At 39.1% G+C, this 16,157-nt stretch overlaps 1 protein-coding gene across 1 annotated transcript in view; it reads right to left on the bottom strand.

Moving 5' to 3' along the window:
- Positions 1-16,157, bottom strand: part of LOC149318041 (cilia- and flagella-associated protein 337-like) — a 183,011-nt gene that overhangs the window by 129,177 nt on the left and 37,677 nt on the right. Inside the window, exons 5-7 of the mRNA XM_089508904.1 lie at positions 15,655-15,829; positions 6,431-6,598; positions 2,001-2,149 (exon numbers count right to left, since the gene is read on the bottom strand). Coding sequence (XP_089365030.1) covers positions 2,001-2,149; positions 6,431-6,598; positions 15,655-15,829 — 492 coding nt within the window. The remainder of the gene's footprint in view (positions 1-2,000; positions 2,150-6,430; positions 6,599-15,654; positions 15,830-16,157) is intronic.

Here is a 16,157-nt window from a genome sequence, read left to right as displayed (position 1 = left end):
GGTGAAGGAAGCTAGCCAGATACTGGGGGAAGAACAAGAAAAAGAGTATCCTGAGAAGTATCTCAAAAATATTCCTTGATTCTAGCAGCCTTCAAACCAGAGATAGGGAGTTGTGGGGTCGGCTGCTGTTTAAGAATATAGCTCTCATAATCCCTCTGTTGAACATGCAGGACAGAGATGATGGGACCTGTAGCCCAAAAGACTGAGAGACCCACATGTTCCCTACACTTGCTACAAAGAAAACAAACCTTCCTTTTGTACTTGAGAGGTGACTGTTGATACCATCATGAGGAGAAGAAAGATGGAATTTCCTAGGTCTAGTCCCAGCCACTGTGTCTTTCATGAGGGATTACATTTGTGTTAAATTGGATTTTGCATGGAGATAATGGATATTTACAAACAGGGATTTTTCTGTGCAACCACTCTGTCTTATTCATAAAATTTTATAGAACAGGTGTGAGCAACTGCACAGGGGCCAATTCCCCAGCTCCTCTCCAGCTCCTCCTGGGCTGCACATGTACAGACTGACAGTGCTTCCAAATATTTCAAAATGGAAATCAGAAGTGACACAATGAGAAGAACTCTGATAAAAATAGAGAAATTTGGGAGGGCTGGGGTTTTGAAGGGCTCCCTGTATCTACAATGGGTTGTTTTTGTAAGTGTTGGAGGGGTCTCTCCAGGAGGTATTTATACACAAAAATGCCCCAGAATCAGGCTGAAGTTTAAAAAAAAAACAACCAACAATCAAGGATGAGAAACTTAAGGAGACTGATGGAGACTTCAAGGATCACAAAAGTGAGGTCCAGGGGCTGTACTTTGCTCACCCCTGTTGTAGAGACTTTAGAGAACATTATCTTCCATTGGGAATACTCTGTTATTTTTCTCACCAGTCCTTACCCTTTTTTCCCTTATCACAATAGTCCCTGAAGAAGAGGTGGAAATGGAATAGCTGAAGAATGCCTCTTAGGGATCATCTAAGTGTCATTTTTTTCACGGCAACAATGTGAATAATCTCACTCACACATTGCAGGTTTGTTATTCACACTACAGAACTGCGTCAATGCACATCTCTGCAAGTTCAATTGCTCATATGTGCAAGTATTCGAATAAAGATGGAGCAGACGGTGTGAATGCATTCAGAACACATTCAAGGCATGCAGAATTTTATCCTGAGTCTATTCGGGTCTATTCACATTAGTTCTTCACACTATCAATGATGTGGACCTTTTTAAAAAAAACTGGGGGGGACTCAATATCGAATAAGTGTTTGTTTTTGTAGCCCCCCTCCAACTTAATTGGGTGCATTCATGATGTGCGTGAACAACAGAGATTCAACCTGGATTATTTTCACCATTTGAATAACCTCTTAGCAGTAGTAAGAACTATCCAATTGTACCCTCCAAGAATTAGACTAGTTGTGAGGCACCAGATCCTGACTGCTCTTGGAAGGGTCAGACCTGTTATTACATGGATAGGAGGCTGCCAATGAATATTAGGTGCTGTAGGCTATATTTCAGAAGAAGGAACTGTTAAAACCAACGCTGATTATACTTTGCCTTTAAAAATCCCTCTGAACTTCATAGAGTCATCATAAGACAACAGGTGACTTAAATGCATGTGCGCGCACACACACACACCAATATTATATTTGTTGCTGTTGTTGTTTGCCTTCAAGTCATTTCAGACTTATGGCAACCCTAAGGTGAACATTTCATGGGATTTTCTCAGCAAGATTTGTTCAGAGAAGGTTTGTCATTGCCTTTCCCTGAGCATGAGAGAGTGTGCCTTGCCCAAAGTCATCCAGTGGGTTTCATGGCTGAGCTGGGAATCGAACCCTGGTCTCCAACTCATAACCCAGCAGGTTTAGTCATAAATGTTGTGAAGTGGAGCAGTTAGTGGACTGAAAAACCAGGGCCCAGGGTTTCATTCCCCCCTCCCACCAGAGCATTGCCTAGAGAAGGACTAATGATCTCTGCTTTGTGAGCTCTTCCAACACTCACCCTATCCTTAGCAAAGCTGAAAAGTAGTTTGCGTTCCATAATGAACTGGACAGCGATTACACTGTCTGAATGGCCCTCCAGAGTTCCAGCAGGTTTTGATGTGACATAAGGATTCCAAAGGCAAACATGGCAGTTAATTCCTGCAGTTGCTGTTCAAAGTCACAAAATGAAAACACATTTTTTATTAAAAAAGTAAAATCTTTCTAAATGCAACTAATCAATGCACTACAGATGCAGCAACTGTAAATTGATCAATTCAAATTTCAGGCACCATATTTGATTATATGCATGTATCCCCCCCAACCCAAAGTAATTTATTTCCTTCATTAATATATTGGAAACATTGTCTCCACCTGGAACTTATTTCATGCAGTTATTCAGATTTAATGTTCCATTTCTAAGGAGGAGGGAAAGCCATGACCACAGGCTTAGAAACAACATATATAATAATGCACTTTTAAGTTTAAAGAGCCTTCATAAATAATAAGAAATATTTAATTGATCTATTTAAATATACTTGTTTTATTTATTAAAAGTATTTCCCTCCCTCCCACTTTTCTAACTGTAGAAGCTATCTAAAGTCACTCACCACATGGAAAAGTAAAATACAGTAAAACACCACTAAACTGCACTAATCTATGTATGATCAACTGAGAAGTTCCCTATTTACAACAAATTACATCTCCCAGGATTCAGAGCCCCTAAACTGAAATAATTATCCAGGTATCTATGCTTGTTCCAACTTCTATTCAGTTTTTAAGGGGTGGTGATGCCTTAGCATGTCAGTTTGTACACTGGTCTCTGACAACACTGTTCTTTTCTCCCCAGTGCATCATATATCTCTTCTTTAGTCTTTTTTTTTTTCTCTTCAATTTGATTTAGCCTCCCTCTTGCATTTTTCTTTTTTGTTTTCTGCCAATTGTAATTTAACTTACCATTTATTAGAATATACCCAACCCTGTATTAGACTGTGCCAACATGGTGACTTTTTTAGTGGGGCTGTGAATCAGTTCTAGATTTTCAGACTGAACTTTAAAGTGATATTCATGGTCCCAAACCCCATCTTCAAAATTCAGCACCTTGAACAGCTCCTTTAAAGATTGGGCTCAACTCAGATTCCTTGCACCTTTGAAATGGAAACTACCACCTGACCAGACTGGTCTCTTCTTCTCACTTTTCAGCCTCCCATGCCAATCTACCGCAAAAGTTATTTGTTGTTTCTTCTGGCTTACCTAACCCACAGAGAAACCCTCAGCTTCCTTTTATTTCATTTCCCCTCCTGCTTCACCTCCATTCAGAGCTGGAGCCCATCTGTGCATCTTAAAGACTTTCTTCTCCTGTACTAATCTTGTATTCCTTCCATTAGCAAGTATTCCTCTTAATATATTCATTGCTTGTACCTGACTTATGGAGACTTCAGTAAAAAGGCAGTCCTCTAAGCCTTTGTGGGCTGTAGTGCGGGAGATGGTGGCAGTCTTCACCACAAGCTTAAATTGGCTGAAACATTATGGCTTCTCCCCAGAAACACTGGCAACTTCTGTTTTACAAGGGGATTTAACAAGCTGAATTCTCACAGCCCTCACAAAAGTGTGGCATGCGGAGCTCCTCAGGGGAATCTGTGTAGCTTATATTTATCTCAAATCAGCTTGCATTTGTCATACAGAACTATCCTGTTATAAAGGACCCTAGACATTTAGGAGTTTTTAAGATACAGCCACCACTAGGTAAATGTCATGTTTTACAATAGCACTGTGATTTACTGCATATTTTTTGTGTGGAAGGCAGCCTAGAAAAAGGCTTCCTCATTTTATCATACTCCCTTCCCTATGAAAACCATGACTGTCCCATCACCAGCCAAAAGACAGAGAGGTAACACCCTTTTCTTCTTATGCAGAATTTGGGAAGTTACTTTTTTTCAAAGTAATTTGTTTCTGTTTTTTGTTACCATGTCTGAAGAGTAATCTGTTGTCTTTATAGTGGGCCCTTGGTATTCACTGGGGTTTGGCTCCAGGACACACACACACCCTTGCTTCTGGATAACAAAATATGTGCATGCTCAAGTCCCAATAAATACAATGGTGTAGTAAAATGGCATCCCTTATATATATTAAAAACAAAATCAAGGTTTGCTTTTTGGAATTTCTATCTCTTTGGAATATTTTCAAGACATGGATGGTTAAATCCATGGATAAAGAATCCGTGGATATGGAGAGCCAACTGTACGCACTAAAATATAGAGAAAGCAGCTTGTTGTGCTGTTATGTTGTTCATTGTTTATCATTACTTTTATTGTTTTTTAAGACAACAGACATTGGGATGTTCCTTTTTAAAAGACCCTAGATACACTGCTCATTATTCTAATCACCTAATAACTAATTAGTTGTTGCTACTGCAGTCCAAGAGGCAATTTTTTGTTATAACTTCTGATAACAATATGCTCTTTATGAATGTCACAATTCTGAGTGAATCACATTGCCTAGATTCTCCCCCTCTGCACTGACACAAATACACTGTAGCAGACCTCATGTTACATGCACTGTGCACAGTTGTTTTGACCAGGTACACAGAAGCAATCACTCACTAATATGTCTTCTTTCCAATTTACCTCCCCCCCAAAAAAAGACCTCCCTCCCCCCCACACACATTGTGAGCTGACTTCAGGGATGCAGAGAAACTTTCTCTCCTTGTCTAAATTCTGTGTCACAGCTCACACCACCCAGTCAATCCAAGTGCACACCCAGCACCACTCTTTGGAGCAGCCACTTTGTCAGCACAGCTATTTCCTCACTTCTACCTCCAATGCAGTCATGCTGATTCTCTCTCTTTCTGGCAAAAGCATCAGCAGGCTCTTGAGAAGCAGATTCTCACATTGCCATCCCCTTTTCTTTTCTTTTTATGTCATGACTTAATTAGATTGTAAGCCTGAGGGCATGGAACTGTTTTGTTGTTCTTTTACTTGTATAGGGCCATGTACAATGACTGTGCTATATAAATAATTGATAATAATAATAACAGAAAGCAGAAACTGCAGGCTATTTTAAAATATATTTTTGTTTCAAAAAATCTAACTAAACTGGGGTTTAACCTGCACTACAGAAATATGTAATGGAATTTGATACTGCTTTAACTGCCATGGCTCAATGCAGTGGAATTCTGGGAATTGTAATTTTGTGGTATATTTTATTTCTGCAGTGCATATCAGACTGAGGTCCAAACACACTGCAGCAATAATCCGATTTCATACTGCTTTAACTGCCCTGGCTCAGAGCTAGGCAATCCTGGGAATTGTCCTTTATTGTGGCACCAGAGCTCTCTCACAGAGAAGGCTAAATGCCTCACAAATCTACAGTTCCCAGAATTCTTTTACATTGAGCCAGGGCAGTTAAAGCGGTCCAGTCTCAAACTGGATTATTTCCGCCCCCTGAGTCTCTAGTGCAGCCCATATTTTCAATGTGTTTCTTCCCTCAGACTCTTCTCTCCATCTCATGTCTTTAGCATTGCTAGATCTATACTAGCTAAACAGCAATACGCAATGAAGGCTCACATAACTGAGTCAGAACACAATCAGTACCAAGAAAGAGGAAGAAACCCTGTTATCTTATACTGAAAAGAAATGAACTGTAATGCTGGCCATAATAAGCAAAAAGGTAAAACTCTTCTAGCCCATTAATGTTAAAGGTAATTTCCAAAGTAAGTGGTTGCAAGTAAGATGTCACTTCCAACTAATGTAAAAGATTGGCAGAAAGCCTGAAAATCTTCTAAAAATGCACTTTAAAGATGCATTTCAAAAGTGTAAGTAAAGAAGTATTAGTCACCCCAAGGGATAACAAAATAATGCCATTCCCATTCATCACATTATTTGTGAAATGCAATTTTGTTGCACTTTCACTAACATGCATCCACCCAAAGTAATTAATTAAGGGTAACTTGATTATTTGTAATTCATTGCTTCCCAGTTCTGCAACAAGAGGAAGGTCAACCTGCCCCCTACCCTGGACTAACAGGCTTTATAGAGCCACTCGTTTCTCTCTCTTGTCCTTGTGTCTAGTCTACAGAAGTGTCTAGCTACAGAAAAAATGCTATATTGTCTGAAGAGGCAGATTTAATTATCATGGTTTCCCCCAGTGAATCTGGGTGATGTACTTCAATTCTTCCCACTTTCTCTTCAAGATTACTAAGACACTTCACAAATTATCATAGTCTCTTGAGAAGAGGAATGGCAGCTAGGCCAGCTTAATTTTCACAGTATAGACTCTCTCTATCTGAATTATACAATTTCAGCTTCTTGATTTCACTTCAGTTGTTATGGTGCCAACCTAAATAATGTTGGGAACTGCAGTTTAATAAACCAGATTCATTTCTAGACTTTTAGACTACTGATTGGCCTATCAAAATTTTACAATAAAGGATAAAATTAAAGTATCACATACCTATCAAGTTGAGTCTGGAATGGAAATCAAAACCATTCACTCCTTGGGTGATATGGAAAGTTGTCATTGTCAGATGAGGACTTAATTTTTCTCTCCAAGCTAGCACCAATGTGTTTGTACTACTGGTTGAAACCGATATAAATACATCTAGAGAGGAGTTGTATGCAACTGAAAGAGGAAGTTGATGACAAGCATATTAAATTCTTCATCAGATCAGAGTTCTTAGCTGGAACTGAATCAATTGTGGATGTTGAATTTGATACTCAATGTCCCAAGTAACTTTTTCAAATTCCAATTGTATGTATGTATGTATGTATGTATGTATGTGAGAGAGGGGGGTTATCCATAGATAGGTTTGTCAGAGACTTGTTTAACTATTGGTGAATAAGAAACTTTGGAACTTCACCACGTCTTCAGACAACTGTAAATGCAGGACTGAATGGGCAAGAAAATTATCTGTACTGCAATTATAACTATGGAATGATTTGAAGATGATGATTTGTAAAACAAGGTTTCATCAACCTCTGGTCTGATTATAGGTGACAGAAGAATAAGAAACAGGAGCTGTGCAGTACAGCTTGTGATGAAATTATGCAACTTCGGAGACACTCTTAAGGTGATTGAGCAATATTTGTGCCCGTTGATGAGCAATTATGCATTCCTCGAGTCAGAAGCATTTTCCTTCAGCAGCCTAATTTAAAACCTTCCAGAAGACCAGAGGATGTACCTAAGAGATATAAAGCTTGAGGGAGTGACCTCCTGTGAACTCAGAGGATGTAGAAATTCACAGAACTGGCTAAAATGTTTTGCAACCCGGTCCAAACACTGTGTACCCCTCTCCTCAATTTCATCTATAGAAGCCACCCAATTGGATTTTTCTTCAATGCAGGCTGCCTCTAAAGTAACTAGGGGTGCATCTACATTGTAGAAATAATGTGGTTTGACACCAGTTTAACAGCCATGGCTCCATCCTACAGAATGTGAGGATTTATAGATTTGTGAGGCACCAGCACTCTTTGGCAGAAAAGGCTAAAGACCTTGTCAAACTACACGTTGAAGAATTCCATAGGATGGAACTACAGCACTTAAAGTGAGGTCAAACTGCATTATTTCTACAGTGTAGATGCACTCTGAGAGCAGAAGACCAGTTTAGTAGCATCAAGCATACTGTGTGTAAGAGCTTGAGCACCACATCACCACTCTATGTCCCATAACATCAGCTAGCAGAGGTGACCACCTCACTCTGCATAACAGTATGATCTGCCCTTGTTTATACATAGTAGCAGCCTTCAATTGTCAAAGTAACTGTGCAAGAAGTCACTATTCTGGGTACGTATTTTTTCATTATTATTTATATCCTCCTTCATAAAGTCCTACTTTTGTTGTCTCATTATAGCAAGCAGGTAACCTAGAGCTCTGGAAGCTTATGCTAGCAAAGCCAGTCACTGGCAGATGTTGCCAAGCTGTGAGGCTCTTAGTAAATTTTCTGGGGCAGCTCCATTAGCATGTCTTCAACTGGATGGCTAACTAAAGTACTAAGAGTACTAAGTATTTATCTAAGTACATATCACTAGAAGATTGGCTACCAATGGATGAACTAGCCATAGCAATGACATTATGGAGAATTGCATGGGTGGAGTAACTACTTGCACTGATGAAATCACAGACCTACAGGCTATTTTGTGTATTTTATATATTCGGCTTCATGTTAGGCTGCATCTATACTGAAGAATTAATGCAGTTTGACACCACTTTAACTGCCATGACTCAGTGCTATGTGTGCCACAACAGAGTGTAGTGCCACAACAAACTACAAATCCCAGAATTCCACAGAATGGAGCTATGACAGTTAAAGTGGTATCCAACTTAATTCAGCAGTGTAGCAGCAGAATCAATAAATAATCATCATCAACAAATCTAACTTTAGTAGAGTTCATGGACACGTTGTTTCTCTAATGCAAAAGTGTGGTAAAGGTTTTCCCTTTGACAAGGGAGCAGTACTCATCTCCATTTCTAAGCAGAGAGAGCCAACATTGTCAAAGATGCCTCCATAGTCATGTGGCCAGCATGACTGCACAGAATACTGTTACCTTCCCACCAAGTGACACCTATTTACCTACTTGCACTTTTGCATGCTTTGGAACTGCTAGGTTGGCAGCATGGTGCTTGGGTTTCGAGCCACTCACCTGCCAAGCTTGCAGCTGTCAGAGTCAGCATGTTAACCCCAAGACCACTGCATCCCTCTTCTAATACACACACATGTAAATGTGTGAGCATGAACTTTAAAAACAGTGCACATATTCTACATGCTGTTTCGACCAGGGATCAGTGAGTACTGCCTTCAGCAGTGCAAAATAGCATGGAATTGATGGACAAACATTATGCAGTGATTTCTGGCATTGGAACTGGTGTGTTAATAACAGTGTCCCTACTGTCAACTGTGATGGAATATAGAGGCAGGGCTGGTTTACTAATTCAAACAAATAAAGAAACAATGCAATGTTTTCTGATGTTGTAACATTGGAATCCTAGAGCTAAGACCTTTACAACTATCTAATGAACTGTTGAAAATATTACTTCCAAAAAACACTAATGCATGCATCCTGAAAGAGAAAATACTGAATACATTTCCTCCCAACTTTATTATCTTCTCCTGAGAGAACTCTCCCCTTTTTCTTTTTCTTTTCCCAAGCATTCATTTCCTTGGGGAAACATGGTCAAATCCAGCTCTCAGAGAGATGTATGTGTATATTTTGGTAATGGCTATACATACAACACACACACAAATGCATTTTTTGGGCACAACTTAATCATGTAATGGGTGATCTGGAACTGGCCTCATCTAAAAGAATTCTGAAATACAAAACTGTTATTCCTCAGCAAACTCATGATGATACTTAACTGCATGCAAAATCATTACCCAAAAATGTAACTGGTGGAAAAATAGGTTTGTTGCATGCTGTCATAGTTTTTGCATAGTAATTCATAAGGAAAGATAGGCTGGTTTAAAAAAACCAACAATATACACACCACTTCAGAGTTGTTGTAGTTGTTGTTTTAGAGTAGAAAACACCTGAAGTTTTTAAGAGGCTTTGGAGGTCCAGGCAAATATGGGAGTCCACAAAACATCCCCAGCTGCCTGTGGTCTATAAACTGCATTTCCCAAATCTCTGATACAAAGTATTCTGGGAGAGGTATCAAGAGAACAAAAAGGATGGAGTGAAAGCTGTGCAATCGCCAAGGTGGGGCCAGTGGAAGTTCTGGCTCATGCAGACCATCAGATCATGCCAATACAGAACCTCCTCTGTCGCTACTAAGTGTATCAGGAGAGAAGTTCTTGTTAGTGGGCAAGCCTAATGAAACCCCACTCCATGTTCCTGATCAGGAGTATGGACAACTTGGCTACTAATTCAGTTTGTGATGGGGAAGCATACAAGAACAAATAATGTGATTGCCTCTTCAAATCCTGTTTGATACCAGACTTTTTTCTTTATTATTTATTTAAGCCATGCTTTTAAATCTGTGACTATCGGTAAGGTCTGGTCTCAAAAGAGAATCTTTGTGTAGGTACTAAAGCTTCAAACAGTGATGCTGTAAAAATCTGTTTGATCCATATTTTAAACCAAATAACCTGATTGGCACTTCCCAGACTAATATACACATCAGAAGGCAGTCGTTAACCTTTGGATTTGGCTGTTCCCCAGATTTCTGAAAGGCAATTCTTAGCTCAAAAATGGCATAGAAAAATGTGTGTTGGAGAAAGATATCTTTTTTTAAAAAAAGTATATAACAGGAAAAGATGTGTACAAATATGTATATTGGTGAAAATTACAAACACATAAAAAGAAAAAAATATGCTTTTTAAAAAAAATCCCTGCAGAATGATTTTGTATGCAACAAGCTTTTTCAGATGCAAGACATGTCTGAATTCATGTGAAACTGATGTGGCATAAACACACTCTGATTTCAGCATCCACTGTCTCAGAAAATTCAATGTCAGCTACTGCTAAAGAAAAGTTGCTTGATGGGGATGATTTAGGGTGCATCTACACTGTAGAAATAAACCAGTTCAACACCACTTTAACCGCCATGGCTCCATTCTACAGAATTTTGTAGTTTTGTGCAGCACCAGCACTCTTTGGCAGGGAAGGCTAGAGACCTTATAAAACTACAAACTCCAAGTTTCCATAGGATGGAGCTACAGCACTTAAGGTGGTGTCAAGCAGCTTTATTTCCACAGTTTGGATGCACTCATGGACTGAAGCCGGAGAGGGAGTGCTATGAATACCCCACGTTATCTCTTCTTTATTACACTCCTCCTCCTATGCTGAAGTGTCTTTTATTAAGAAACTCTTGGCCAGGAACTACTGATAACTCTCTGTGGTATCTTTTAAAGTTGTATAGGTAGAAGATCAGCCAGGAAGAAAGGTGATTCTAAGAAATCTGTCACTTTCACTTTTCACCCATTGATTAAAGCAAGCTTGCTCTCTCCCTTACTTTTACCTGTTCTGCTGCCCTATTTAAATGGGAAACTGATGAGATAAAGCCCACCTGGCTAGCTCTTGTACAGTTAAGAAGTCAGTTAATGATGCTTTTCATAAAATAGAAATAAGCATTATGATCCCCTGACATACACAAATGGCTATTAAGAGTTTAAGAGCAGGAGTATGCAAGGAAGAGGTGGCAGAGGAGGCCACTTAATCATCTCTATAATCTTCTTTCCCCTTTAAACTGTGAAGATCTAAAAAGTGTGTTTTTAGGAAATCACTTCATTTAAAAACAATCCCTTTTTCTTTCATCTCCATAATCCTAATACTTCTAGAATTTTCCTTTCATCTTCATAATTATTAGATTTCTAGAATCTACTCACATAATACACTATTTGAATCTCTATTTCAGTACACCTATTTCTGACACCCCCACAATCATTTCTCTCACTTTTTTAATGGCCTTTAAAGAGTCATAATTATTCATCAGTTTCTACCTGGATAAGCTTTTAAAAAATAAGGCACTTGGCAACATGTGTAAAATCAAAATACAAAGATTATATACCTTCAGTGTAATGAGGAAAATAGCAACACTATTTTATTATTTCAAAGGAGCTGGATATGTTAGTCTGATGCAGAAACATTTTTTAAAAATAGGAAAGGCCTATTGGTTACTCCCAATTACAACAGACATACCCATTGAATCACTTGTTGAATAGTGAGTCAATGCATAAATATCTCTCATGGATTCAATGGGTTTACTCTTCTCAGAACTCATAATAGGTTACAGGCCAAGTTTTATTTGGCATAACATGTGGCCCATTTCATAAGATGCAGGTAATTTTTTATTTTTTTTTAAGGGTTCTATCAATTTTGGGTTTCACTCTTTGATTGATTGATGGACTGATTAACTGCTTGTTAATCCCAAATGCCTTGCTTCAAGAGTGACCACTCTCTACAGTCCTCAGGGTACACTCTTTTTTTCCCAGACAGTATCTGGAAAAAAGTGTCTGTTTGTGTATGTTGACGTTTTCCTCATAAGTTGGCAAATGTTTTACCACACCTGGATTCAAATTTAGTCTTCATGTTCCAGGGATTGCAGATGCCAGAGCAAAACTACTTCAGAGGTGGCTATAGTCTGTGTGGGTTGCCAGCTAGCCATCTCTGTTTTAAAGAAAGATTAAAGAAGTAGTGTGGTCAACCCATCCAGAAACAACATCAGTAACAACACACATTTTTTAAAGACTAAGGCCTAGTTTCTGCTGAGGTAGTAGCTCTTGAGAATTGAGATGGAGCTTTGTGTTTATTTATTTGAATATTAGACAAGTTGCAATCTGGAGATCCATCTTTGAACTACATGTTGCAGCAGAAAACAAGATGGTTGCAGTGTTTTTTCCCATCCTCCCAGTTCTGTTGCTCTATTACCTGCTGTAACAATGGGGTTACTAGTTCAGGATCTTCCTAAATCCTGAGGCCAAAACCTAAGACCTAGGGACAGCACCTAAGTGATATTGTTGAGCATCAAGTATCAACTATAGTTGCTCACAATTTGCCATTGAAATGGGGTTCAGTGGGGGGTGGGAATCATATTTTTCTATTTGGAAATTAAGACTGAAGTTTTAGCTAAAAGGGGCTGAACTGAGAACAAAGTGAAATGAGATTATTTCTTTTCAGTTACCTAGGAAGACAGAATAAATAACTTTTCATGTAGCCTCTTCGTTTCTATCCACACGATGGATAATGAGCAGATTGGAGAGTGAGCCCTAGACCTACAATGACTGGGAGACAAGGTGGAAGCTACGTATAGTGGGCCCTTGGATTCACTGAGGTTTAGTTCCAGGATCTCCTGTGATACCAAAATCTGTGGATGCTCAAGTCCCATTATATACAATGGCATAGTTAAAATGGTGTCCCTTATATATTGGTAAAATCAAGTTTTGCTTTTGGGATTTTTAAATTTTTATTTTATTTTTTGGAATATTTTCAGGCCACGGATGATTGACCATTGATGTAGAATTAATGGAAACAGAGGCTCAGCTGTAAATTTAGCTTCCCAAATTGTAGCAAGCTGCTACTCTGTTAACCAAGCTGGAGTACTATCTTTTTGGCCAGAGCTGAGACCAGCAAAACTGGCAAATTTGCTCCCTCCTCTCCTGTCTGGAGATGAACCATGAAAACTAGAAACTCGGGGTCAAGCCCTGAGCCTTAGCAGCTCTGTGTAACAAGGACTCTGATTATTCCATATAGCAAGCAGGGTTTAAAAAAAAAGCTGACAGCAGGACTTGGAGCAGAATGAGAAGAAGAAAACACAGCTGCCTGTTGTCCCACTATACACCATGATAGTCAAAAATGTAACCAGGATCTCAGGGTTGCAACCTGGCAAGTGTAACACTAAAATGCAAGACTGAAGTTTTATATTAATCAAAACACCTGATTACTGGCAGTAGCAGAAATATCTCCCAGCAGGCTAAGAAGTCTATTAATTATTCAGACCTCAATATTTAGGGGTTTTTTTTCATGCATGCAAACTGCTTTATTGTTTTTAGAATTAAAGAGCCACTTCAGAAGATGTGATGTGGGCTTAGGTTTCTGAACAACTGTTACCCATCTTGTAGCTTTGATTTAATCATGCAAATATTTTGGTACTAAAGAGTCTATAGAACTTCTAAAAGGGAGAGGTTAAGCTATACAGTTGGGCATTTGATCAAATTCTTGATTTGTGAAATGATCTGTTTGAAGCACATCTAAGAATCATGCCCTCATCTGTCCTAATTTAAAGCCCCAAAAGTGTGGATAATGAAACCTTTGGTTCAAAATTGTTGTGGGTGGAGAAATTCCAGGCCCCTAAAACTGGGGGATAACTTGGAGGGGTATGTAAAATCTTCTGAATCTATTCCATAAATATTTCCCGTGGTTTCCACCACAGTAGAAAAAGCACACAGAACTTAGAAAGTAACTTTTAAATAATAATATCTAGTTACTTGTCACAGTATTAGAAAAATAATTCATAGTAGTTATACACTGTGATGTTTTAAAAAGTCACTTCTTGCACTGTTTATTACTTTTTTGTTAATTCTGTCTGTTGTTTTTTATAAAATCTTGAGGACTAATAACAGAATTGGAGAATTTCCCATCAGAACACCTTTTCAGTACCTAAAACATATTTAGTATACTTTTAAAGTAACTAGAAAATGTTATTTGTTACTCCAGTGAAGTAACTGACCGCCATAATCATTACATTACTTTTGAAATATTTTTGAATTGCAGTCTTTTTAGACTTCTTTCCAACAGTATTTCATTCCATGCTCTTTTGTTACTTGTAAGTTCCAATTTCTGATTGCATGAAATTATTATTTTTTTAAAAAGTCAACAAACTTTTACCTAAATGTGTGCGCGCACACACACGACATCATCTGACAATTTGAAGCTTGTCAAAGTCTCTCCTTCTTGCATGCACACAAAGACTGCTGGATCTTGAAAAGCCACCAGACCAGTTAGCACATGGAAGCAGTAGCCATTGGAGCCAAGAGCTCTGGGGTCCAAGCTCAACAGCGCAATTTTAAACCTATATCCCACAATTTTCAACTGGACATAGGGACAACCCAAAACACTTTGTTTCCTGGGGTGAAAAAGATGGATCATATCCTGTGTCCTACCATGCCATTCTGAACACACATCTGATCATCTATATACCATCACACCATTCTGAACACATCTGGTCTGATTTCAGAAGCTGTGGGCAGTGCTTGGATGGGAAACTAGCATGTATTATCCAGTATATTCACACAGATTCTCAATTGGTAATCACATTTGCTCAAGCTGTCCAAAAGAGTTTCTATCAAAAAGGTACCTGTAGCCACCTTTAGTGGAACAACCCCCCCGCCCCCCAGTGTTCTCTTATAATAGGCTCAGACACATGATGCAGCACCAAAGGAGCATCATAACGCTGCCCTTTCCAGGGAGCAAAAAGGAGCTGCTTTTGGGGGCTCCTTTTTGCATCCTTGAAAGGCCGGATCAGGGCCATGGCATGCCTCAATCAAGGAAACCACTCAATCAAGGTAGCCATGGCCCTGAGTCTGCAATACCTGAGCAGGGCTGTTGATGATAGGGTGACATGGAGGTCTCATTCATATGGTCATCTCTCATGCATATGGTCACCCTATTTTAAAGTTGACTTGATGGCAGTTAACAACATCAACAACTTAATAAAAAAGGTTTTAGCCTGCTGATGCAAGAACAAGGGCAGCCACCAAGAAGGCTCTGTCTTATGTTCCCACCAACCATGCTTGTGATGGTGGGAAGATTCAGAGAAGAGCCTCTCCTAATGATCCTAGAGCCCAGGCCAGCTCATACAGGGAGAAACGGTCTTCCAGATGGCCTGGACCTGGTACTAAAAGGACTGTCATGATGAGGACCTAACCTTCAAAATTTACCACTAAGCCATTGGGTCTCAGGATGGGCTATGAGGCAGGTTCAAACTTTGCCCTTCAACAGCTCAGGTGGAACAACCAAGGGATACAATTTCTCTCCCACAAAACCTGGCACCTGAAGCAGTTGTCTCAGTCAGTGTAATATTAAGATTGACCTAATGGATTTTCTCCCCAAGTATGTATACAAAGGACTGGAGCTGAAAATCAAGGTTTATCATATTAATGTTTTGCCTAAAACCACCATTTATGTTGAAGGAGGCACATGAAATCTGAAAAGGATTTCCTTGTATTTGTTTTTCAGTTATACCTTGTCTAACCCATTCTTTACCATGGAGCTTGTGCCTTAATGTATGGCAGCATTTGTGATACCCAGATACAAGTTCCTTCCAATTAATAGTCATCATCATGTTTTCATCTTCAGGAGAACTGGAAGGTCGTTCAAATAATGAAATCTGGGCTGTGTTGAAGGCAATTGCCTGAACCTATGAGGGATAGAAATACATTTTCTTGGGAAAAAAAATATGTTAAACCATTCTCAACATTTCAAAGCAACCCATTACTGAAGGCGATAACCTGGATATCACACAAAGCTTCTCCTTTGTTATAAATTCATGACTTGCAGGCATTTAAATTTCACGGGCACAGCTGGGGCTATTTTTTTTGTTAATGAGGCTGCAGGGATTTGCTTAGAAGAGGACAAAGGAAATAACTTAAAATATGTATAGCTCTGCAACACATATAGCTTGGTAAGACCATGCGCGGGTGACCCAATCTAAAGGCAAATGAAGGGAACAAAGCCTTAGACAGATT

Source organism: Sceloporus occidentalis, unplaced genomic scaffold (assembly GCF_023333645.1).
Source record: "Sceloporus occidentalis isolate IW3139 unplaced genomic scaffold, rSceOcc1.0.p SCAF_2, whole genome shotgun sequence".
Taxonomy (NCBI): domain Eukaryota; kingdom Metazoa; phylum Chordata; class Lepidosauria; order Squamata; family Phrynosomatidae; genus Sceloporus; species Sceloporus occidentalis.
The sequence above is the reverse complement of the archived record's forward strand: the minus strand, read 5'-3'. Positions and strand labels throughout refer to the sequence as shown.